General features: G+C 33.9%; 1 protein-coding gene across 30 annotated transcripts in view; it reads left to right on the top strand.

The window, feature by feature from the left end:
- The window catches only part of PPFIA2 (PTPRF interacting protein alpha 2), a 502,911-nt gene that overhangs the window by 393,727 nt on the left and 83,199 nt on the right, over positions 1-25,985 (top strand). For all 30 annotated transcript variants that reach the window (XM_055095939.2, XM_034936291.3, XM_034936292.3 and 27 more), the window contains 6 exons: positions 639-701; positions 4,995-5,086; positions 9,546-9,681; positions 14,415-14,635; positions 19,968-20,205; positions 23,054-23,083. In XM_055095939.2, the coding sequence (XP_054951914.1) occupies positions 639-701; positions 4,995-5,086; positions 9,546-9,681; positions 14,415-14,635; positions 19,968-20,205; positions 23,054-23,083 (780 nt within the window). The remainder of the gene's footprint in view (positions 1-638; positions 702-4,994; positions 5,087-9,545; positions 9,682-14,414; positions 14,636-19,967; positions 20,206-23,053; positions 23,084-25,985) is intronic.

Here is a 25,985-nt window from a genome sequence, read left to right as displayed (position 1 = left end):
TTTGTAGAAAAATAAATAATTTTTAACAACAAAAATAATTTTCTGGCAAGGTTTATTTTAAGTATCTATGATGCCAACTTATTTCCACTGACTTTGTGACATGTAATATTAGGTTTCTGAATAGCTAGAGTTTGTTATTTCTCTAATAATTTAAGTATCATTATAAATTGTTAATTCCACATTGCAGTAGATGTCCAGAAAGTGAAATTTTTAAGAATATGATTTCATGATTTCTTCTTTCTTCAGACAATAGAAGTGAGTTCTTCTGAATTTTTTATAACACCTCTAAGATTTAGCTTGTTGCTCACTTTTTCTTACTTGAAGAATAACCAATAGTTTCTGATTTAAAATGTGGTCTGAGAAAAGGCAAACAGAAATAGCTTAAAATGCAATATTTATTTCATTTGTTCATTCAAGTGTTACAAAATAACATTTCCCATTTAAATTATGTATTTTTTTAAATGTGAAGGTCTCACATTTGAAAATTTCATCAAAGCATGGTTTCCATGGAAACCAAGAAATACCTGAACTAAGGAAGGAATCTAAGAGGATTCTTGAGTGATAAGATATTAATCAATATATTTTTAAGTATTTTATGTTTAATTTATTAATTATTTCTGCTATTTTCTTTTCTTTAGAATGTTTTAATTCAAGAATCAGAAACTTTCAGAAAGAATCTTGAAGAATCTTTACATGATAAGGTATAATGGAAACTTATGTTTTGGGCCCATTTTTCTATTTTTATTTTCTATTCCACTGATGAATGTTTTGTTGTAAAATAAATTTGAAAAAATAATTTTAGTATGCTATCTTTGTAAAACAATTTTAACTTTTTAAAATATGTGCAGAAAAGCCTACATAGAGAGGAAGAGCTTCATGAATCTTTGTAACCCAAATTCACCAAAAATTAGCACTTCAGAAACTCCCCCCAAATTAGTCTATACTCATACTGTTCCATTAAAGGATAATCACTATCTTGACTTATAACATTAAAAAATGGTTTTGCCTTGCTTTATGCCTTATATAAATAGAATTAAAATATATGCGCTAATTTATGTCAGTTTTAGATATTCTTTCAGTAGAAATACATTAAATACTGTTATAAATAGAATTATGCTAAGTTATATATGTCCAAACATAATCCTAGTTCCAAGGGAGCTAAAAAAATCTAACTGAGGAGAGAGAACACAGCCCTTACAAACCAATGAGGATGCAGGGTAGCAGATGCCAAGTGCCAAATTAGTGAAGTAGGCAGTAAGAGCTACAGGTAGGAAAGACCATGATATATTGCTGCTGTGAAGAAGACTTCAGGAAGGAGGGACTTGACTGAAGATTTAAGGGAAAGTAGGACTCTGACCCCAGGCTTTCAAACATAGTGCATGTGGCATGATCACAGGTGCTTGGTGGGGTGAGGGGATGGGTAATGAGTGTGACATTTTAAATAATAGGCACAACTATTTGGCTGGAATCAATTATTCCTGTTGTAGAGTATGTGGTAGAAGAGGAAACTAAGGGCAGATTGTGAAATTTTAATGGTAATTGCTAATAGTATTTTCCTTCTTCATTAGCCTTTAAAGTTATTGTTAGCAATTTTATCTTATTTTTTTAAAGAAGATAGGATTGCTAACTTAAGAAGTGATCTATAACTGTATGTTGAGAAAAGATAGAAGAAATGGAGAGAGAGAAGGAAGGGAAAAAGAATGAAGGAAAGAAGGGAGAGGGGGAAGAAAGAAGGGAGGGAAGGGAAGGGAAGGAAAGGGAAGAGGGAGGGAGGGAGGGAGGGAAGGAAGGAAGGAAGGAAGGGAGGGAGGGATAGTATGGGATATAGAAGGTATTGGAAAAGATGAAGAATAAAGGAAAGAGAACAATTATACATTTAACCCTACTGGATGCTGCGTATTATGAAGCAATTAAAAATAACTAATTCTACAGTCAAGGTGTCCACAATCTCCTGAAAGATAGGTCTTTAGAACAATGTAATGTGGGGCCTAGAATATAGTATCTGATTCTTTCTGACGTAGTTCACAAAGACAACACAGAGATTACATTTTTAGTAGCCTCTTAAAGACATATATGATCTTAATAAAGGTAGAGCATTCTAAGTAGAGGATGAATCCTCTGCAACGGCACAAAGAAAATCAAGATGATTGATTTGATGAATCATCAGAAGTTTACTGTGACTGGTATGTATTTAAAGAAGTAGTTTTTGAGCAGATTGTGAATTTTGGACGTGATGCTGTTATGCATGTTATGTTATCCAAAGCTCTGTGTGCTCCTGGCAATATCCCCAGAACCCACTCCCCCACCACCTACCAAAGCCTTGTAACTCCAACAATCTGCCTAAGCAACCAAGAGTACTAATCATGCCATGCTTTGCATCCTTGCTTATGTCAGTCTCCAGAGAGAGTAAATCCCAGATCATATCTCATGTCTGAACTATCATCCCATTTAGATGGGCACATTCACTAATCTGACCACATCTTCTATAATTCCTCAAATTTCCACTAAACTAACTGTACTCACAGTCCATTATCAGCAAAACCCTCTGTAGGCTCAAACTCTTTTCTCAGTGTTTCCCTTTCCATCTTTATCTCTACAATTTGAAGTTTCTAGGTAGCTTTCCTTTCTTCTCTCTGATTCACCCCTAGTGACTTCATCTGATCTCCTGGATTTAAATACCATCTATAAATTGAGCACATCCAAATTTAGATTACCTACTGGGTCCTCTTCCCTGAGAGAGTTTATATATTCTATTGCCAACTCAATATCTCCATTTGGACACCTAGGTACCTCAAATGTAACATGCCAATCTATTCTCACCCCACTCCCACACATCAAACACCACCACCATCTAACCTAACACACCAGCAGTCTTCTCAGTCAATCATAATTACAATTTCTTTCTTTCTTTCAGTTACTCAGGCTAAAAAACTTGGACTTAGTCTTGACCCCTATGTTTGTTTCATATCCCACATCTAGTCCAATATCAAATCCTCTTATTTCTACTCTCACGATACAGCCAAAATATAGCCACTCTTACCCTAACACCATTCTTGTCCAAACCATTACTCTCTTGCCTCAAAATTTCCTCTCTTTTCTGACTCCCAATTCAACTTGACAATCTATTTCACAGCCATTGGAATGATCATGCCACTTCTCTGCTAGAAAATCCAGGAAACATAGCAAGACCCCATCTTTACGAAAGTAAAAATTAAAAACAAATTAGCCAGGTGCAGTGGTGCACACCTGTAGTCCTCCTAACTACTTGGAAGGCAGAGGCAAGAGGATTACTTGAGCCCAGGAGTTCAAGACTGCAATGAACTGTGATCACATAACTGCACTCCAGTTTCAGTGGCAAAGTGAGACCCTGTCTTTAAATAAATAAATACATAAATAAAAGAATTTTTTAAAATCCTTCAATTGTTGCCTATCTCATGCAGAGTAAAAGCCAGAGTTTGAAGTGGTTTACAACCTCTTTTAGGACTACCATTCCTGAGTTCTGCAATCATACTTTAAAAAAGTATCCTCTATTTGTCAATTTAACCTCTGCAATCCAGCCACACTGGACTCCTTACCTTCTACTCCATTTCCACTAAGAGGCGTATGCACGTGTTGTTGCTTTTATCTGCCATGCCTTTTCCTAAGAGTCTCATTTTTTAATTTTTCCTTTATTTAGGTCATTGTCCAAGTATCACTTTATTGAAAAACCCTTCCATGACTCCCCTGTTTTCTCCTTTCTAACAACATGCTATATTTCTATATTACTTCTTGTTTATTATTCATCTTTTCTACTAAATTCTAAATTGCATGAGGGCAAGACATTTGTCAGCTCACTACTGTATCTCAGGTGCCTGACACACAAGAGGTACTCAGCGCACTTTTGTGAAAATAATGAACAAAGATATTTACAAATCAATAAGAAACTATTGAACATTTTAAAGCAACACATTAGTTTATTGTACATGTGTTTTGAAATTATATGTCTAGCAGAGAAATGTGTAGGAAAGAGACTGAAGCTGGTAAAAATCATTCAGGAAAAAGATAAAAAGGGCTTAGAGTAGGATGGTAGTGACGTAGTGAGAATAAAAAGAACAGAAAAGAGAAACATTGCAAAGGCCACATTGACAAAAAAAAATGTGGTGAGAAAAGTTTGAGTAAAGTAAAATATCAAGCACTGGCCACTGGGAAGGGGAAAAACAGTAATAGAAAAATCTAGAATGATACATTTAGACCTGTAAAACAATATAACAGTTATAATCATTAAAACCAAATTGAATGCTTACATGAGCAGTTAATTAAAGCTCTAAGACAACCCCTATCTTCATAAATTTATAGACCAGAACCTATAATGCCAATTTGAGAAAATTATCATTAAGTACAAATAATTGTGACAATATCAAGCTAATTGGTTATTAACTTTACTTTTTAAGGTGCACTCCAGCCTCAGTGACAGAGTGAGGCCCTGTCTTTAAATAAATAAATAAATTAATTAATTAATTAATATTTTTTAAAAAATCCTCCAATTGTTGCCTATCTCATGCAGAGTAAAAGCCAGAGAGTTTACTTTCCTTTTTCTTTCAATCCGATCATCTTTTTCCTTCACCCATATGTCCTTTAACCCTCATAGAATAATGAAAATTCTTCATTTACTGCATAAATAAGACATTTTCTTTATTTTCAAAACTGCATATGATTTCTACTCTGCATTTTTAAGTGACGTCTACATAGCTAGTCATAATTTTAATATTCCCATGAATTTTCAAATATTCAGGATTAGTGAATGCCAGAGATTGTAGATAAATTTTTATTAATTTCTGCTATCCACATTTTTTATTACAAGGGGAAAATTTTGGCGTGCTTTATTATTATGTGTAATAACATTTAATAAAAATATATCCTCAGTTTTTCCTTTTTAAAAAAATCATTAAGACTCATTTATCATAATTGCTTGCTGATATTACTGGCACCTGAGTAACACTGTTTTGATTTTTTAGGAAAGATTAGCAGAAGAAATTGAAAAGCTGAGATCTGAACTTGACCAATTGAAAATGAGAACTGGCTCTTTAATTGAACCCACAATACCAAGGTAACATTAAACTAAAAACTTATCTATAATTCACTGAAAATCAACATGAATTCCCTTATGGTTTCATATGTCCTCAACTAAAATAAATCAGTACTTCCTATTGCTCACTAGTCATTATCATGTTTTGACTCTTCACTGATTTACAGTTTTTACATTCAAAAATAACTTTTTAACTTAGAGATTATTTCTGTAGATAATCAATAAAAAATTAAAATGTTACCTTTTGTATTCTGCATTTCATTATATATATAAATATATTAAAAGATTCTTAATTGAAGAAATTGAACTGTGTACAGGGAGATTGCATCTCATTCAAGAAGAGGTGTCAGCCCTTCTCTTTATATGTGTTCAATACAGAAATTGAATTCGACATAAAATTTTCTATATGTGTTCAGTGTAGAAACATGCAGAAATATGTTCAATGCTTATGTGACTAAACAAATATTATTGATTATGGTCACTTAGCATCTACCTATTTCGGTAAAGTAATTGCAAAAAAAAGAAGAGGAAAAGAGAAATGAATCAGATAAAAGAAAAGAAAACAAAAACTTCAAATAAATTTAGCCATACTCATCTACTTTGATTCACTATCTCATCTTAAGAAAAAGAAGCAATGGATGGCAGCTTACTTGATAGATCATAGATAGATAGATAGATAGACAGATAGATAGATAGATACATAGGTACATAGATAGATAGATCTATATGTTAATAATTCACACATAATTTCCTTTTGTGTTTGAGATGTTTTATTTAAAGTTGTTAGAAACCCTAGAAGGACTCACTCATTTAGTCACTTATTTACTAGGCAACACAGAATAATAGCAGCCGTTTGAAACTTTCCACTACCATAGGCTTTTAGTAGAAGCTCATCTTTCTGGGTGTTATGTTCATCTTTAGAAAGTTAACTCCACCAGAGGACGGGTTTGTATTTGTTTTGATAACTACCATAATCTCAACACCTAAAAAACTATCTTGCATATAGTATGCTCTCAAGATATATTATAGAATGAATAAATGAATATCTGGTAAAGCATTTTTCAGATGCTCAAATAAAAATTCAAATTGAAAAAATCCTGAAGTGTCTTAAATTCTTTTCAATATAAATGTAAGGAAAAACAATATTTAATATTTTAAGTACTTCCATACTCAATTGTATATGAGAAAAAGTTCGGCAGGCATAAAAACACTCAAAGAACTTTTACATATGTAAGTCATTAATTGAGAAAATCATTCGTATTTTTCACATTTTTAAGATTCTGATTTTTACATGTGAACTGAAATTATTATTTCAATGTTATGTGTTCACATGGTTATGATGATTATAATGAGGATGGTGGAGAAGGAGAAGGAGAAGAACTGGTAAAATATCAAGGGAGTCAATGCATAGAATAAGCATTATCAAATCAATAGATTAAATATATTTGATTAAGAATAAATGGCCATTTCCTTGTTTTATTGACCTTATGTCTCAAAATACAGAGTTTCAAAGTGTTGTCTAAAAGTCTATCACTGCACTGAGTCATTATGGGCAGCCTAACAATGTGACATGTATCTACAATGAAGGATGATTTGGCCTATATAGAACAATTATTCTTTGATCAACAGATTGTAGTGGAAGGAACCCTAGACCAAGAATAAGACAATCCACATTCCTAGGACTCACAGATAATTACAAGCTGCTTCATTTTGGAAACCTGTTTTCCTTAATAACATTCTAAATAAATACATATTTGTACCTAAATATGCATAAATGATATTTTTCTGATTATATCACAGGCTTGGTTTGCAGATAAAATAAGACAAGTAAGCAGTAGGGATTATATGTATAGTAAATCATATCACAAGTATAAAGTATTATAGAAATAATTAAGGTAAGCTAGCTAAACAGATAGAACTTATTATAATAAGTTACAGGATAACTGAATATTTATTAAACAACAATTATTTATAGAACATTCATGCTTCTGAGGACAAGTAATTTCGTAAAAACAATAATGGAAATAGGAGGTGCATGAGAACTCAGTCTACTAAGTTTTGATCTAATAGGTGGGGAGGTGAGGAGAGATAAGCTAAGGTGAGTGAATATCAGTGACCACTCTTCTCTCTTAATATCTCATCTAAGAAGAAAGTAAAATGAGTTCCAGAGTGACTAGAAAGGGCTTGATTTGGCTCAACTCTGAAAAAAGATAGACTCTGGGTAATTGGAAAGGACAACAGAGAACACTCCAGGAAGCAGAGCGATGGGTAATAGGTTTTCTCTAAAAAAATTCTTACCTGGCTTATTTATGCAAGTTCTTTAATGAGATTACATGCAAGAGTCACAGGAGATTCAGGAGGAGAAGCTACAGGGTTCATTGCTTGAAGGAACTGATGCCTATTTTGTGACTTACTTAGACCTTCCAAAAGCCTTTCAAAATACTGAACACCTAGAATGATTTAAAAATTGAACTAGTATGATAATATTGCCTGTTTTCTCCTCTTAGAGAACTAGCTCAGAGAACTGGAAAAAAGAGGAGAGAGATGAGTTTGAGGACTGGTACAATAAAAAAGAATACTAGAAGCTAGAAGGGTAGATGGCAATAGCACTTTTAAACTGAGACCTTAAAACTGTTAACCACATGTGTTGAGACTGTTTTCAGGAGAACACAAACAAACAAACAAAAACAAAAGCATGTTCAAAGAAATGAAAAGTGTGAGTTACTGGAATTGAAAGAAAGTCAGTACAGCTGTATGAAAAGCTAGGCAGAGAGTACCTTAAAATGAAACTGGAAAGTGGCAAAGGCCCAAGTTATAGAGGGCCTTTAAGGACATTGAATAATTTTAAGCAGGAAATTGATATGATTAGATCTGTGTTTTGCTTTTTTTTAAAAATAAATTATCTGGAGCTGTGAAATAAATCAACAAGAAAACAATGCTCCTAGGATGATGAGTTATAATGTTAGAAACTTCACCCTGATGCCTAAAGGGACATTAAGGTAAGCAGCCACAGGAAAAAGGAACCCAGACTGATCACAACAAGACAGTTTAAGCCTGTCTTATAATCATTTCTTTTATTTATCATCTTGCCAGATATTTATGAAGTGCTTATTATATGCTAGGAATGCCTTCCTGGACATAGGAAGGTGACTAAAATCTGATCTTTGTTCTTCATGAAACTTAGAGCCTCTGCCCAAGAGATAAAGACAGAGTTGTGTCCTTTATGAATATGGCCTAGTTGTTTTTTTTTAAATGTAACTTATCCATGATAAAACCTGTTTACTTGATTAAGTCTCAAATACATTGCTACAAAAACAATAGCTGTCACCTATTTGATGGAAAATGTTTTAGTTCATTTGTTCTAATGCCCCATTTGGCAAAATAAGAACTTTCTTAAGTTAGTGTCTTCCGCTGTTGCAAACACCCAAACCTCACCTCCCCTTTTTAATGTTACCAGATATTTGGAAGTGCTTGTCTTTGTTCACAAGAATAACTGAAAAAGAGAGTATAGTCAATCAGCAGGAGCCTCAAATTCAATAGAACTAAGAGCTTTAAGTATATTTCCTACTGATGATAGATCTGTTATTTCATTTTATAGGACAGCATTATGTCACTGTTATTATCATCATTATTGTAACAATAAAATGAATTTGCTATAAATCTACATATAAGTAATATGCCTGGAGAAGCCTTTTCTGCACTTTGATTATAGGGTACTTTATTACCATGTTTATTGAAAACTAGTGTAATGATACTTTCCAACTAAAATTTTCCGACTCTTTCATCTTTAAGCAGATTTAAGAATCAAATGTGCTTATGAAAAGATTTTTCTTCATCCTTTTGAAACAATGTCTTATTAAAAACTTAAAAAATCCTTTTGGTAGTATATCCTATTTTCTTTTATAAAAATAAGACCATAAGCCTTGGGTCCATCTAAATTTAAGCATTTTGTTGATTCTCTAAATTGAAAAATAGAATGTGAAAAATAGACAATGTGAATAAATTTCTCCAAAAATTTTAAGATTGGAAAAGTTCTGGGACCCTCAAATTTCAGACATTTTTAGCTAGATGTATAAGAAATATTTAAAACAAATACAGTAATCAATAGCACATACTGTGATATACACAAAAGAGCTCAAACTAAATTGCCAGAATTTAACCTAATGGATTTTGATTATCAGTCTTATTATGATTCATTTTACTACTGCATTTGAAAATGATAATAAACAGAAAGGTTATAAGCACTGTATATTCTAAAAGAAGAAAGTGCACTTGACCTTCAGGAATGGACCTAAGACTGCAGCTTCTGACATAAGTCTCTAAAGAGGCCTCAGAGATTCATGACAATTTATCGGTTATCTTTCTTGAGGTTTATTTCCTTGAGGATTTCTGCTTTATTGCCAGTAAAACAGCAGATAGTAATTTCCTGGTAAGTTTAATTTTTGAGATTGGATTATTTTATATTTTTCCTTTTTTCCAGAACTCATCTAGACACCTCAGCTGAGTTGCGGTACTCAGTGGGATCCCTAGTGGACAGCCAGTCTGATTACAGAACAACTAAAGTAATAAGAAGACCAAGGAGAGGCCGCATGGGTGTGCGAAGAGATGAGCCAAAGGTTAATCTTTTAACTTCAACTCTTCTCTAGTTTTATTTAAATAGATAATTTCATTTTTGATAGAATTTTAACACTGAGATAATTAGAAAATGCTAGCATTTTTATTAATTTGAAACACAGAGTATGACATTTTAAAAAAAAACTGTAAGTAACATAAAGCCCCGACTATGGGCCCAAAGTTGAATAAGCATTTCCCGTGTATTTATTCATATAACATTATGAAGTGGGTACTACTTGTATACTAAGTTCAGACATAAAAACACTGAGGCTCAGAAAAGTTAAATGTTCAACATTGCACAGGTAGCAAAGTAATGGAGTCAAAACTTGGGCCTATATTTGTGTAGTTTCCAATACTATTAGTAGTGTAATATTAACTATTATACTACATTGCCAAACATGTAGTCTTTTGATTTTCTTGGGCACTTGAGCAATGGCATTCATGTTGTTCATTCAAATTAACTTAATTAAAATTGGTATTTTAAAAACACTTTGAAGAAAATGTACATAGCCTATTCCTTGTGTTCATAAAGAACTATTAATGATAAGGGGCAGTGCTAGCCTTCCATTCAGTCAATAACTTAATTTAAAATTTGCAAGCTGTTTGTTGAATAATGTAGTTGTATTTTATAGAGAAGTAAAATAGTCCTTTGGTGCCTAAGCATAGTTTATTCTTTCAACCACTTTTATGCACCCCAAATACTATATAATCCATTTGTCCATATTTGTACACAGGCCCTTGATGACTTTTGGGTTTGAACTGGCACCAGTATGGCATGTATTAATCCATCATAGTAGGCATTCAATATCTGTTGAATACATGAATAAATAAATGAGCAAATGAAGACTAAATTAAGTTAATCTCAATTCTTTTCTCATTATTATGTGACAAATTAATTAGTGCTACTTGATACCAAAACAAATTGTAACACAAATACTAATTCTGGTTCTCAATTCTTAACTCAATGCTCAGGGAAGTATCATGTGGTCTTCCATAGAAATCATTTTATATGATCACAAAAATAAAAACCAATTTTTTAAAAAGCAGAATAAAAGAGATCTAGGATCTGGCTTTTATGCTCAGCCTCCTCATATATTCAGATAACAGCTTGAAAAACACTGGTCAATTGCTTACTTCAAATGGAAGATTTCTAGTATCCATTTAAAAAACATAACCATGTAAATTAGCATGCCTTGGGCTTAAAAATTACAGGTATACTTTGTTTTACTGTGCTTTGCTTTATTGTGTTTCACAAGCATTATGTTTGTTTGTTTGTCAGTTTTTTACAAATTGAAGGTTCCTGATAACCGTGCCTCAAGCAAGTCTATGGATGCTAGTTTTTCAATGCATGTGCTCACTCCCTTTATCTGTCTCATATTTTGGCAATTTTCACAATATTTTTTTTTTGAGACAGGGTATTATTCTGTCACCCAGGCTGGAGTGCAGTGGCACGATCATGGCTCATTGCAGCCTTGAATTCCTGAGCTCAAGCAATCCTCCCATCTCAGCCTCCCAAGTAGCTGGGACCACAAGCGGGCACCACTATGCCCAGCTAATTTTTGTATTTTTTGTAGTGATGGGATTTCACCATCTTGCCCAGGTTGATCTCAAACTCCTGTGCTCAAGTGATCTGCCCACCTCAGCCTCCCAAAGTGCTGGGATTATAAGCGTGAGCCACTGCACCTACCAGTTCTCGAAATATTTCAAACTTTTATTATTATTATTATATCTGTTATGGTGATCTGTGAACAGTGATCTTTGATGTCACTATTGTAATCATTTGGGCACACCACGAACCATGCCAATATAAGATAGTGAAGTTAATCTATATGTTGTGTGTGCTTCTGCTCCAACAGCCATTTCCCACTGCTTTCCCTTTCTTTGGGCCTTTGTATTCCCCAGGACACAACAATATTGAAAGTAGGTCAATTAATAACCCTACAATAGCCTTAAGTGTTCAAGTGAAAGGAAGAGTTGCACATCTCTCACTAAGTCAAAAGCTAGCAACAATTAAAGTTAGTGAGGAAGACATGTCAAAAGCTGAGTTAAGCCAAAAGCTAGGCCTCTGGCATCAAACAGCCAAGTTGTGACTACAAAGGAAAAGTTCCTGAAGGAAAATAAGAAACAACACGCAAGTAAGAAAACAAAACAGCCTTACTGCTGGTATGGAGAACGTTTTAGTGGTCTACATAAATTTGATCATTTAGTGATAAACAATCAAAGCATGCACAACATTCCCTTAAACCAAAGCATAATCCAGAGCAAGACCCTAACTCTCCTCATTTATATGAAGACTGAGAGACGTGAGGAAGCTGCAGAAGAAAACTTTGAAGCTAGCAGAGGGTTGTTCAATTCATAAAGTTTAAGGAAGGAAGCCATCTTCACAACATAAAAGTGCAAGGTGAAGCAACAAGGGCTGATGGAGAAGCTGTTACAAGTTATTCAGAAGATCTAGCTATGATAATTCATGAGGATGACTACACTAAACGATGGGTTTTCAATGTAGATGAAACCACCTTCCATTGGAAGAAGATGCCAGCTAGGACTTTCATATCTAGAGAAGAAAAGTAAATGACTGGCTTCAAAGACTCAGAGGACAGGGGTGAATGAATGCAGCTAGTGACTGTAAGTTGAAGCCAATGCTCATTCACTATGCTGAAAATCCTAGGGCCTTCAAGAATTCTGCTAAATCTCCTCTACCTGTGCTCTATGAATGGAACAACAAAGCCTAGATGACAGCACATTTGTTTACAGCATGGTTTACTGAATATTTTAAACACAGATTTGAGACTTACTGCTCAGAAAAACATACTCCTTTCAAAATATTACTACTTATTAACAATGCACCTGGCCACCCAAGAGCTCTGACAGAGATGCTCAAAGAGATTGTTTTTTTCGTGCCTGCTAACACAACATTCATTGTGTAGCCCATGGATAAAGGAGTAATTTTGGCTTTCAAGTATTATAACTTAAGAAATACATTTCATAGGGCTATAACTGCCATAGGTAGTGACTCCTCTGATGGATTGGGGCAACGCCAATTGAAAACATTCTGGAAATGATTCATCATTCTAGACGCCATTAAGAACATTTATGACTCATGGGAGAAGGTCAAAACATCAACCTTGATCAGGTTCAATGGCTCACACCTGTAATCCCAGCACTTTGAGAGGCTGAGGCAGGTGATCACCTGAAGTCAGGAGCTCGAGACCAGCCTGGCCAACATGGTGAAATCTCATCTCTACTAAAAGTACAAAAATTAGCTGGGTGTGGTGGTGCACCTCTGCATTCCTAGCTACTCTGGAGGCTGAGGCATGAGAATAGCTTGAGCTCGGGCGGCAGAGGTTGCAGTGAGCTGAGATCAAGCCACTGCCCTCCAGCCTGGGCAACAGAGCAAGACTCCCTCTCAAAAAAAAAAAAAATCAACCTTAATAAGAGTTAAGAAGACATTGATTTTAACTCTCATGGATGACTTTGAAGGGCTCAATACTTCTGTGGAGGAAGTAACTGCAAATGTGGTGAAAATAACAAGAGAACTAGAATTAGAAGTAGAGCCTGAAAACGAAACTAAATTGCTGCAATCTCATGATAAAACTTGAACAGATGAGGATTTACTTTTTATGAATGAACAGAAAGTGGTTTCTTGAGATGGAATCTACTCCCAGTGAAGATGGAAACTACTCTTGGTGAACATTGTTAAAATGACAACAAAGGATATAACATATTAGATTACACAGTTGATAAGACAGTTTCAGGGTGTGAGAGGATTGATTCCGATTTTGAAAGAAGTTCTACTGTGGGTTAAATGCTATCAAACTTCATTCCATGCTACAGAGAAATCTTTCATGAAAGAAAGAGTCAATCAATGTGGCAAACTTCATTGTTGTCTTATGTTTAAAAATTGTCACAGCCACCCAACCTTCAGTAACCATTACCCTTATCAGTCAGCAGCCATCAGCATCAAGGCAAGACCTTCCACCAGCAAAAAGATTAAAACTCACTGAAGGCTCAGATGATCATTAGCATTTTTTAGCTATAAAGTATTTTTAATGAAGGTATGTTCATTTTTTAGACACAGTGCAATTATACACTTAATAGACTTCAGTAGAGAATGGGCATAACTTTCATATTCATTGGGAAACCAATAAATTTGTGTGACTCTAATGTGATATTCACTTTATCAGGGTGGGCTGGAACTAACCCTGAAATCTCTGTGGAGTATACCTGTACATCATTTTGCAATATTTTAAATAATATTTTGTTAGAATCGATGTAAATAAATGTTGTGAAGAGAATTCCTGTGTAATTTCTTATGTGATAATATTTGTGGTCTGAGCTTATAATAAGAAAATATAGGAAGACTAATTAGTTTAAGTCGTGAGTGCTTAAGTACAAATAAATAGATTGTTATATTTGGAAATAAGGAAAAGTATTACAAATACATGCTTTAAAGTAATTGTTACCTTGGAATATGATTGAACTATAAATCATATAGAAGTTTATCATCTTTATTTCTACTAAAATCTTGATATTTATACTGACAATCCCTCACATTACTTAAGATGTCAAGGAACTATTTTATGGAAGCAAATAAATTAAAATGTTAATAATTGGTTCAGTTTTTGCAAGGTCAGTTGTAAAAGCATGCCTGTTGTTGTTGTTGCTGTCTTTGAGATTAATGCTTTGAAAATGAGCAATATGATAAATATTCTGCATTTTTTCATTCACCATTCAGGTGAAATCTCTTGGGGATCACGAGTGGAATAGAACTCAACAGATTGGAGTACTAAGCAGCCACCCTTTTGAAAGTGACACTGAAATGTCTGATATTGATGATGATGACAGAGAAACAATTTTTAGCTCAATGGATCTTCTCTCTCCAAGTGGTCATTCCGATGCCCAGACGCTAGCCATGATGCTTCAGGAACAATTGGATGCCATCAACAAAGAAATCAGGTAACTTCAATTAGTACTGATGATTTCAAGAAATTAGAAGACCTTGATACTGTACTAAAAATGTAATTACTAGATCAGAAGCATTAGCATTAACTGGGAGCTTAATAGATCTGCAGAATCTCAGACCTCACCCCGTACACACTGAATCAGAATGTGTATTTTCAGAAGATTCCCAGGATATTGTATATCTCCTTTATAATATTAGGACAGCCTTTGTAAGGAACATACATGAAACATATAAGATTAATGACATCAGTGACAATACAGAAGAATAAGTTAAAGGCAAAACTTTCTCCAGTGAATTTTAAAGCACTTTTTAAATTAAAATTTACTACTTAAAGGGAAAGTGTGTGTGGTAATCACGTACATTCTTCAGATACATTACATACTGCAGTAAAGGTACCAAATAGTATGCAAATTAATGTGCATTCAGATTCCTTAAAATATTTGAACATTGGAGTGAAATTAATTTACCATTCTTTTTGTCAATTTTATGCCATTTATATCAGGGACAGCGTGTTTCTTGGAAGTTTATTAACATTAACAGTTTTAGAGGCTGGAAAGTCCAAGATGAAGGTATCAGCAGGGTTCAGTTTTTGGTAAAGGCTCTCTTCCTGGCTCCAGGGAAAGGGAAAGTGAGGCAGGCAGTGGGAGGCAGAAAGAGAGTGGGGGGAGAGAGAGATAGAACATTAATATATTAATTCTATGGAATTAAGCCTCTCTCTCTCTCTCTTTCTGCCCTGCACTGCCCACCCACCTTTCCCTTTTCCTGGAGCCAGGAACAGAGAGCCTTTACCAAAAACGGAACCCTGCTGGAACCTTGATCTTGAACTTTTCAGAACAGCAAATTAATTTCACTCCAATTTTTAAATACTTTTAAGGGATCTGAGAGCCTTTACTAAAGAAAGATTTATGGAAGACCTCATGTAACCTCAATTACCTCCTCCAGATCCTATTTTCAAATACAGTCACTTTGGCCTTTACAGCTTCGACCTATGAATTGAAGGTGGGAGATAAAATTCAGTTCATAGCAAAGCAAATGCAGAAAGCAGGATAGAGTCCTCTTCTCTGCCTGGAACACTTGAGAAAAAATAAAAGTTAATGCCTTTAAATGGGATAAACCAAACATATTACTACTATTCTTAGTAATAAAAATTACATTTCTGTATTAATATATTGCATGAAAATTCAGATTTTTTTTTTATTTAAATAGGGTCTCACACTGCTACCCAGGCTAGTGTGCCATAACTCAGATCTGGCTCACTGCAGCCCACAACCTCCCAGTCTCAGGCAATTCTCCCACCTCAGCCTTCCAAGTAGCTGGGACTATAGGCATGTGCCACCATGCCTGTCTTTTTTTTTCTTTTTAATTTTTTGTAGAGACATAGTTTCCCTCGCCAAGGGTGGTCTTGAACTCCTGGGCTCTAATGATCCTCCTGCCTTGGCCTCCCAAAATACTGAAATTACAAGTGTGAGCTACCACACCCAGCCTCAGATTGTTAATCTTAGTGCTTGTGACTGTTTAATTGTATTCACTGGTGCCTAAAACTTGCGTTTGAAGTTGGGCTGCTACCATATCTTAAACTGAGACACAATTCTTATAGAGTTTTTTATGATTAATATTCTTACATCAGTGAAAATACATTTTTCACATATTAATGCTGAAGTTTATAACAAATCAGGCTGATCATTAAAAATCCCCTAGCATTTTGGGGACATATGTGTGAACATTTTCTAAGTAAATGGGGACCAAATTCATCTGCATTCTTTAAATATAAAAGCCTTACTATATCTGTGAGACATAATTTAATATTATAGCCTAACAAATATCTTTATTATATTTTCATTTCAAAGGCAATAAAACATATGGTGATATGAACTATTTCATACTAGTTATGAAAAAAATGTACTGTTGCTATATATTACCCTAATAATAGATGGTTTTCATTACAATTGAAATTGGACAAATTAACATTTCAAATATTGAGAAATGTTGGCACTCTGATACTTTTATTTTAATTTAATATATGGTTTCTTGAATTCCAATGACATCAGCTTTTTCTGTCATTTCCTTGACTAACCCCAGTGATGAACCCAATTGTGTCAGGTAGATTTGTGTTCTTCTGAATATCAACAAACCATTCTTAACTTGTTTTTTCAACGGGTGAACAGGTTTTAAGTCTTTTGAACAATGCCTTTCTTTTTTCTTTCTGGCTCTAGCTAAATCAGTTGGCTTCCTTCTACTATTATTCAAATTACCTATCATCACCCTACTGCACTTTAGAATAGTTTTTTACCTGTGTGACAATAACCATTACTGTCTGGTTTCTTTGTAGTATGCTAGTTCTCCATATACCAACCTAACTACAGCCAGAGAAGACTTTTAAACACACAAATGTGTTTATGTAATCCCCCTTTTTCTAACCATTCAATTGTTCTTAGGATACCAACCACACTTTTTAATATGGTCTACAGTACCTCACCTGTCTCACCATTCTCTAACCATTTACCTTGCCTACTTTCTAGTTCCTTGATGTTCCATGCTCTTTCTTTTGTTGTGTCATCCCTTTCTTCTGGAACATTCCTGTCATTCCACACCCTTCTACCCTAACATTTCACTCATGTTACCCTTACTCACCATGGACAGCTCCTCCATCACTTCTTCAAGGAACGTTGTACTGTCCTTCAGTTCTTTACCTTCACTAGATTGTAACTTTTATACAGGAGCAAGAAATGTATCTGGCTTTGCTCACCTTTATTTGTAGGTCTTAGCATTTCGCTTGATATTTAGAAAGTGCTTCATAAATATTTGATTACTCTAAATAGAAAAATAATGTAAAACAAGTATTAACGGAATAACACTTTCTGAGGCTGTTCAGCTAATGGTCGAATTTACCAAATTAAGTTTGAAATCAAGTCTATATTCTTGTGATATTTATTTTCACCAAAGAGATCAACACACCCTCCATAACAAGCTATTTCTCTTCAGTGACTCTTAGCTTTGTAACATTAGGGTAGTAATTTCTAGTAACAATCTTGGCCAGTAGGTTAATATAGTTGTTTATTTGTAAGATTTTAAAAATACATGAAATGATATTATATCACATTTAAAAGAAATAGTCATCTTGATTCAAACCAGGTGAACTGCTAATAACAACCAGAATTTTTCTGTGATTAAGATTTTTCTTCTTTCATAAACTAATCTAGCCATTAAAAAATGCATGTTTTCTGTCTTCACAGCTCACTGATTCAAATTACTTCAAACTCATTTGCCACAGCAATGTTCATTCATCTGTGCTTTTATAGTTAGCTACTATTGTCTGTTAAATTAAACTTCAATGTACTCTCTTACCCAACTTGTTCCTCTGGGTTTGGCTGTCTTGTACAATTTATAGAATACCTAAAGTTAATAACCAAAATTTCTGCGTACAGCATAACCATGTTACATCTCACCAGAAAAAATTTCTAGGAGTCATTTTTCTACTAAGTATTTTAAAAGTACAAAATGTCTTCTTCTTTTTTTTACATTTTTATTTTTTGAGGGTGAAGATAGTTTTTTCTTTCAAATGTGTTTTAAGCTATGTTACTATGTACTATGTTACTTGATTAAACCTTTCTTTGGAGTTCTGACCTTGGGGTGAAGTTAAAAAATGCATTCATGAAAATAAACTTTAAGAGTAACAGAATTCATGTTCTTTTTCTAAGTGAAAGATCATAATTAAGTGTAAATGTGCCTCATAATGTTTTAACCAAAATGAATCTTTGTGAAACATATATGATTAGATTTTAAGTCCATACTTTGTAAGATTTTTAAACAGCCTATTAAAATCACAAAGATCACTTATTCCAATGACATGTAAGTAGACTACCAAAGTACTTTCTGCCTGGCCAGCAAACACATACTACTTAAAAACTGAAAGATTTACAGAATAGTTAGTGAAGACACAAGCAGTGAGTTAATAATCAAAGAGCTGGTGAACATATAAAAACAGGTGAGTAAATGTAGCTCAACTTCCCATAGTAAACGTACACCAGAGAAGTATTTCCTATTGAATAAATTTAGCGAATAAATTTAGCAAATAAATTACATTCTCCATTCTAAATATGTAAAAAGAAAACTTTGAAGTGATCATAAACTTGAAGGTACAGGTTCTATATAAGAGGGGATCCCAATAAACCATTTGTAATCAAGAACAAAATAGCTCAGGAGAATTTTACGACCCCCTTATCAAACTATACTGGTACACAGTTTCATTATAACAACATACAAAATGTGTATAGATTTAATTCAGGATTCAAATAGGATTTTTACACAACCTAGCTAAAGCTCTTTCCTATTTGTGCCTTTGTAATAAATAATTTATATAATTTTTTTTTCTCACTCTGCCACCCAGGCTGGAGTGCAGTGGTGCTATCTCGGCTCACTGCAAATTCTGCCTCCCGGGTCCAAGCGATTCTCCTGCCTCAGCCTCCAGAGTAGCTGGGATTACAGGCATGCACCACCATGCCTGGCTGATTTTTGTATTTTTAGTAGAGACGGGGTTTCACCATATTGGCCAGGCTGGTCTCGAACTCCTGACCTCATGATCCACCCATCTCGGCCTCCCAAAGTGCTGGGATTACAGGCGTGAGCCACCACTCCCGGCCTAGTTTTATTTCCAAGTTACTTTTTCATTATTTATGTATTCATCATCTATCTATATAACTATATTTTCACATTATTACCTTTTCTGGTACTTATTTAAAGGAGGCTTGGCTAAGTATTAATATTAAGAAAAGACTCAGGGTTTTATTTGGCTAATTGTGAATGACCATTTACTGAAGATACTATCATTTAAACTTTTTCATTAGGTAGGAGGTAAGATTCAATGACTTTGAATCTTAAGAGGGATATTTACATGTAATTATAATCTTTCACTTTTTCTAAGCTATTGCTAGTCCTTTGCCATCTCAAGGCTGAGTTTCTAAAGTCTCTTTTAGTGGTTCCTGAGGTCAAATGTAAGGTTAGGATTAATGGTAGAAATTAATTAGGTTCAAGATTTTTAAATAGTTTTAGCAGGTGGTAGTATACAAAGAAGGTAAAACTGGAAGTTGTCAGGAAAAAATGTATCATTTGAAAACAATTTTCTAAACTGCAGCCAGGAAGTCCCTGGAATTTACTGAAAGTTACACTATTTAGAGAAAAAAAAAAGATGAAAAAATTAGATTTGATGTAAAATGTTCAAGAATAGTTTCTACTGATTTATTATGTGAATTCCAATGATCCTTACAGCAGCATATAATGGATCCATATTAAATTATATATGGATCATAATTAAACTGTATCTTTCAGGCTAATTCAGGAAGAAAAAGAATCTACAGAGTTGCGTGCTGAAGAAATTGAAAATAGAGTGGCTAGTGTGAGCCTCGAAGGCCTGAATTTGGCAAGGGTCCACCCAGGTACCTCCATTACTGCCTCTGTTACAGCTTCATCGCTGGCCAGTTCATCTCCCCCCAGTGGACACTCAACTCCAAAGCTCACCCCTCGAAGCCCTGCCAGGGAAATGGATCGGATGGGAGTCATGACACTGGTATGGTGATGTGTCCAGAGAACCTTTGCCTCCTGTTAAGATTAATGATGCTTTAGCTAAAACTTAACTGGGTGTTTGTTCTAGTCTAAGTACTTTCTGTGTATTTTATTGTTTATATCTTTTCTTATTCACAACATCCCTATGTGATCAGTACATTTATGAATCCCATTATGAGATGAAGAAATGGTAACCCACACAGGTGCTGTAACTTTCTAAGGGTCAAATAGTAAGTCAATGGTAGAGCAGAAATCTAAATAGCACATTATAAATGTCAATGAATTGCTGGGCATAGTGGCTCACAGCTATAATCCTAGCGCTTTTGGAGGCTGAGGCAGGAGGATTACCTAGAGGCAAGGATTTCAAGACTAGCCTAAGAAACATAGCAAGACTGCATCTCAAAAAAAAAGAAAAGAAAAAGAAAAAAAGAAAAAAAATTAGCTGGGTGTGTTGGTGGTCTGTACCTGTAGTCACTGCTACTTAGGATACTGAGGCAGCAGGATTCCTTGAGCCTAGGAATTTGAGACTGCAGTGAGCTATCATGGCAACACTGCACTCCAGCCTGGGCAACAGAGTGAGATTCCTTCTTGAAAAAAATAAAATAAAATAATTTTTTTAAAAAAATTGAATGACTTAAACCATTAAGTATATTTTTATTGATGGCATACGGAGGAAATCACTTTGGACTCTGTGTGTGTGTGTTTTTACCATCATAAGTAACAAAACTTAGTATTATAATTGCTTCAATACACCAAGATAGAGTTTTATAACTTTTCAATATATAACATAAATTTCTTGCATTATTTGTGTTAAGAGCCATAAAAAGCAACAGCTACTAATTCCTAATTTTGTTTTAGATTTTATATTCACATTTTCACATGTATACATTAATTCCTTATTTCATTTATCTTTATATTTGGGATTAGAAGATGGAAGCCTAAATTAGGAAGTCTCCTGAATGCAACTGAGAAAAAGTCAAATTTCCCCATTCTAAAAAATTTTATTATAAAAATATATTTATTAATATATAATATATGTATTTCATTATAAAATATATTTCATTATATATATTTATATATAATAAAACCTCTGGAAAATATGATTGTGATGACTGCTGAATACCATGATGTTAGTCATTTAATTCTCGTGGCAAAACTGGAGGTAGTAGGGCATTATCTCAACAGAGAGTGGAGGTTTTGAGAGTATAAATGGAGTGCCCATATTCAACACAGCTAATAAATGGAGCTGGATTTTTCCACAAATTTGCCTAATTTAAAAGCATGTACTACCATGTCTTTCTGTTTCAGTCATTACCTAGAAATATAGTATGTTGAAATGACACCAATGATGAAGATTAAAACATTCTGAACTGTTTATGGAGGTAAAATTATGATTTTGTAGTGAATATGCATTGGCATACTTAACAATTTTGAGGCTTCCAAGCCATAAAACTTATGTAAAAGAAAAATTGTGAATTTTTTTAAAAAGAAGACAGTTACCTCTTTAAGCTGCTGAGTCCACTATTTTCTGCTCATTTCCAAAACTTCCTACTAAAAATGTTTTTTAAATAGAATAGACAATGGCCAACCAGAAAAAATGCCCAGCTAATCAGAACTGATTCCACTTGGATACAGTACAAACTTTTAGCCAATGTGCTGAGATATACTAACCAAACATATGGAACTACATTGTGATCTGCTTATTTTAGAAATTTAGGAACCATTCATCTGATTTTGTTAGTCAAAAGTGTTATTGTCTCTTGCTTAGTTTCTGCCTATATAAGATATGCTACATAGTATTAATGAGCAACTTAGTACCAAACCTATAGTAAGAATCCTGGACCACAGAATAAAATTTAGTCAGCATTCAAGGCAGGAATACTTTGATTATTTTTGTATTGCTTTTATTTCTGACATTTTTACAACACAGTTTTACACTTTTAAGTCTTTTTATAAACATAAGCATCATAACTCTTGATAGTGCTATTACTTTCATAGCAATAAAATATTTATAATCCTTTAGATGTGATTGTGTGTGTGTGTGAGAGACAGAGAGAGAGAGAAAGATGCCAGTGCTTTCATGAATTTTCTTGAACAATTAGTAATAAATAAATCAGTGGAATATGAATATTATTACATTATAATTAGAGTACTGAAAAATAAGGCATTTTTAGAAGAGTAAAGAAATATTTAAAGTGTTTTATATCTAAGTCAGAGAAGCAAGAAATGAAATCCAGGAAGTCCTTAACTTAAACCTAATATAATTCTGTCACCAATTGTATTTTTTTTAAATAAAATATGGGTAATTTTTTTTAACCTGAAGAAAATGCTTTTGGCATTTGTGGGAAAGAGAAAGATTTTAGGATGCCCAAAATTTTGAGATCCCACAGGAACAGCACATCTGCCCAAAGGAGGCCCAAAGCTCTGCATAGATGGGGCAAAAACAAGAATTTATAAACTCCTTGTATATGCATTGGATCTTCACTCCCAATAATATTTTCTTGAAAAGATGCAGTCTCGTTTATTTCTAGCTAGCTCACTCTTCTAGCTAGACTCACTCACTCATTCCACAGTTTCTCTTTCCCAGGGTCCATGCCTCGTATCCAGTGCCTGTACACATGGCCCCATTATGGAAACAATCATCTGACTTATGTTACCTGAGAAGTTCCCTCTCTAAATTTAACTACCAGGCGGAGTGCTTTTATAGTAATTAAAATGTTTATTTAGAAAATAACAAAATGAAGAAAAAAATGATAGTCAAGTTGTAGACACTATTTAAAATTGTAACTTGGTCAAATGATTGTTAATTCTTAATTAATTGTGTTTTATGTTTTTATTACTGCCAATCACAGCCAAGTGATCTGAGGAAACATCGGAGAAAGGTACTGTAAATAACTTTTACATCATTACGAATTGAATACTGTTTTATTCTATGAAAGCTTTAAAATAATATTCCCTCTAGTCGAATGTTGATAAAACATTAAAAAGTTGAGAGTATTTAAAGTGTATTGAATTGTTTAAATTTGATTATAATAGAAAATACTTCAAAGATAAAATTGTTTATGATTTCTGGAGCAATAATTAGATTATAAGAACCATAATATCCTGTTTTCCATTGAATATTTAAACCAAGGATGGTGTAATTTGAAATTTTAATATAAGTATTTATATTTATTAATATAATATAGTACAAATGTTTTAATATTTAATATATAATAAATAATGCTCATTGTTTTCAAATATTTTATTATTATTATTTTGATAGGGTGAGGACAACAGATTGGGAGAAAGCTGTCAAAAAAAGATGGCTTGTTACTCACAGTTCCCAAGAGGAGAGAGTACTCTGTGCCTCAGGACAGCACCAGCGTCAGTCAGGAGGCAGAAGGAGCAGGGCAGAAGGTTTTCTGAGGTCTCTTAGGGAAAGGCAAGACAAGGCAGGATAAGCAGGTTAGGATGGATAGCCTGATTAATTTTGTCTGGCCTCAGGATGTAGGGACTCTCTCTAGTTGTCTCAGCCTGGCCCACAGGTGATTAGGGCAGAGGAATATTGCCTCTTGGAGAGTAAGAGCCAGATGGAGAAGATGATTTAGAGTATGGGCTGTGAGTTGTTTGGTTTGCATGTGAAAGGTGTACTTACAGGTGAGTGATGTGCTATTTCCAGGATTTAACTATCCCTAGGGTTAGAGGAGCATACTCTCCAGATGCCAGAGCATCAAGACTATGCAAAATAAAAAAAAAAAGTTCGAAACACCGCTTTTCTGTTTGGAATGAAATCAAGAGAATAAATATGGAATATGGGAAACAAAATGAACTGAAGTTCTGATTCACAAAATGACGTCTTATTAGATAATTGAGTAGAGCTTGCACTCATGGGACATCAGATGAAAAAGATTTCAAAGATTCAAACTTCTATTCAGTGCAAAAATCTATTCCTCAGCATCTTCGAGATGTGGTAGTCAGCTTACACCCAAACATTGGAACACTCCTGGAACCAGATAACTTTTATGTCCTTTTTTAAAAAAAAATAAAGGAATCTATATTATTCTTACATGGCTTGAATAGATGGAATTACCATTTTATTTTCCTGGGCTATTATCTATCTACCTATAGCCTCTTCTCCTTAACACTACCAGTTCATTCTTATTTACCAAATTTACCAAGTATAATGTCCTTATTTTCTTTGACCTCCATCACCTTAAAAGGACTATATAAGTTTAATGGGTGTAAGAAATAGAAAGGTAGGATGGAAGGTTCTATACGAAAATGTAGTCTCAAATAATTCAGGAAGTAACAACATAATTTGTGAGAAAAGTCATGGAAAGAGGGACCACAAACTAAAAAAATCTTGTGTATCAGGGGAACGAGTTAAATAAATGATGGTATTTACACTTCAAAAGACTACATTAAGAAAAGTATTATATCACTTCCATTTTATTGATGAGGAAATGTAATATTAGAGCAGGTAAGTAATCAGCCTATTTATTCAACATTTAAGAAAAATCAGAATTCAAATCCCTCTCTGATTCCAAAACTCTAAGTGATATTCAGAGGAAAGTTTTGTACATGATTTATTATTATTATTATTATACTTTAAGTTTTAGGGTACCTGTGCACCATGTGCCGGTTAGTTACATATGTATACATGTGCCATGCTGTTTTTAGAAGCTGTTATTGGGAATAAGTATAGTTTGGCTGGCAGGGAGGACAAAGAGGGTATTTTATAAGATGTTTCAGAAGCAAAATTCTGACAGCAAAAATGGCCATGCTTAGCAGAAACCATCAGAGAAGAGTCATGGTGGGATCACAGAACTGTGAAAACACTAACATGTATTAGGAATAGTTCAGAAACACACTTAAGAGTTTAGCTGGGTTGTGGGTTTAAAAAGGTTTTCCACAGCATCAGAATCAATCCGAAAGCAGTTATTGAAAAAGATTCTCCTGATGGCAATATGCTAGTTGAATAGAGCAAAGGAATTATATAAAAATGCCTACCTACCTAAGCTGTTAAAAGGAACCTAAGATTGGGTGACAAAAGTCCTGACAATTTCATGAAGTTCCTCAAAGTTACAAGGTCTTTATTATAGGTAAACACATTTATGCATAATAGCTTTACATAAAAACAAACAAAATATTTCCCTAGAACTTTAAAAATTTTTGTTTAGCCATACTAAGAACTTTTTTCATCAGAACTCTAAAGCCATAAGTCTTTAGCTGTGTTTTCTACAATCCTGATCTCTCCATATTGTGATACACAACGATGCCATGAAAAATATGCAGCATTGTTGTAAAAACTATGTCTCTACAATTAACTTGACATTGGAAAAAATTTTAAGTTAGCTCTATATCTTCATCTCTGACAAAATGGATAGTATCCTGAGTCATTCTGGATTCTGTACTAAATTGTTCTTTAAGGAAATCCCTCCCATCTCATCTTCTTTTGGTTTTCTGTATGTCTTTGCCAGTTTTCCCATCATGGTAGTAAAATGGAACAATTTGAAAACATTACCATCTTACCTTTTATTATTCTCTTTAAAAAGAGATTTTTTTCTTACAAACCACAACTCATATTTTAAATACCCTGTAATAAATTTCATTAGGCTGACTGATTTAAAACACTTTATCTGATAAAGTTATATTTTATCAACTTCTCATTTCAAAAATCCCTACTTAAAAGATGTCTTTATTATGATAGCCTGAGTATGTATAATGCTATATGTTAGTGAATTGTTCAAATGTGTGTTTAATACCTTTTTGTAAAGAGTTTATATTCTGATGTTATAAAAT

This window comes from Pan paniscus, chromosome 10, assembly GCF_029289425.2.
Source record: "Pan paniscus chromosome 10, NHGRI_mPanPan1-v2.0_pri, whole genome shotgun sequence".
Classification (NCBI taxonomy): domain Eukaryota; kingdom Metazoa; phylum Chordata; class Mammalia; order Primates; family Hominidae; genus Pan; species Pan paniscus.
Note: the sequence above shows the minus strand (reverse complement) of the source record. Positions and strands in the feature narration are given on the sequence as shown.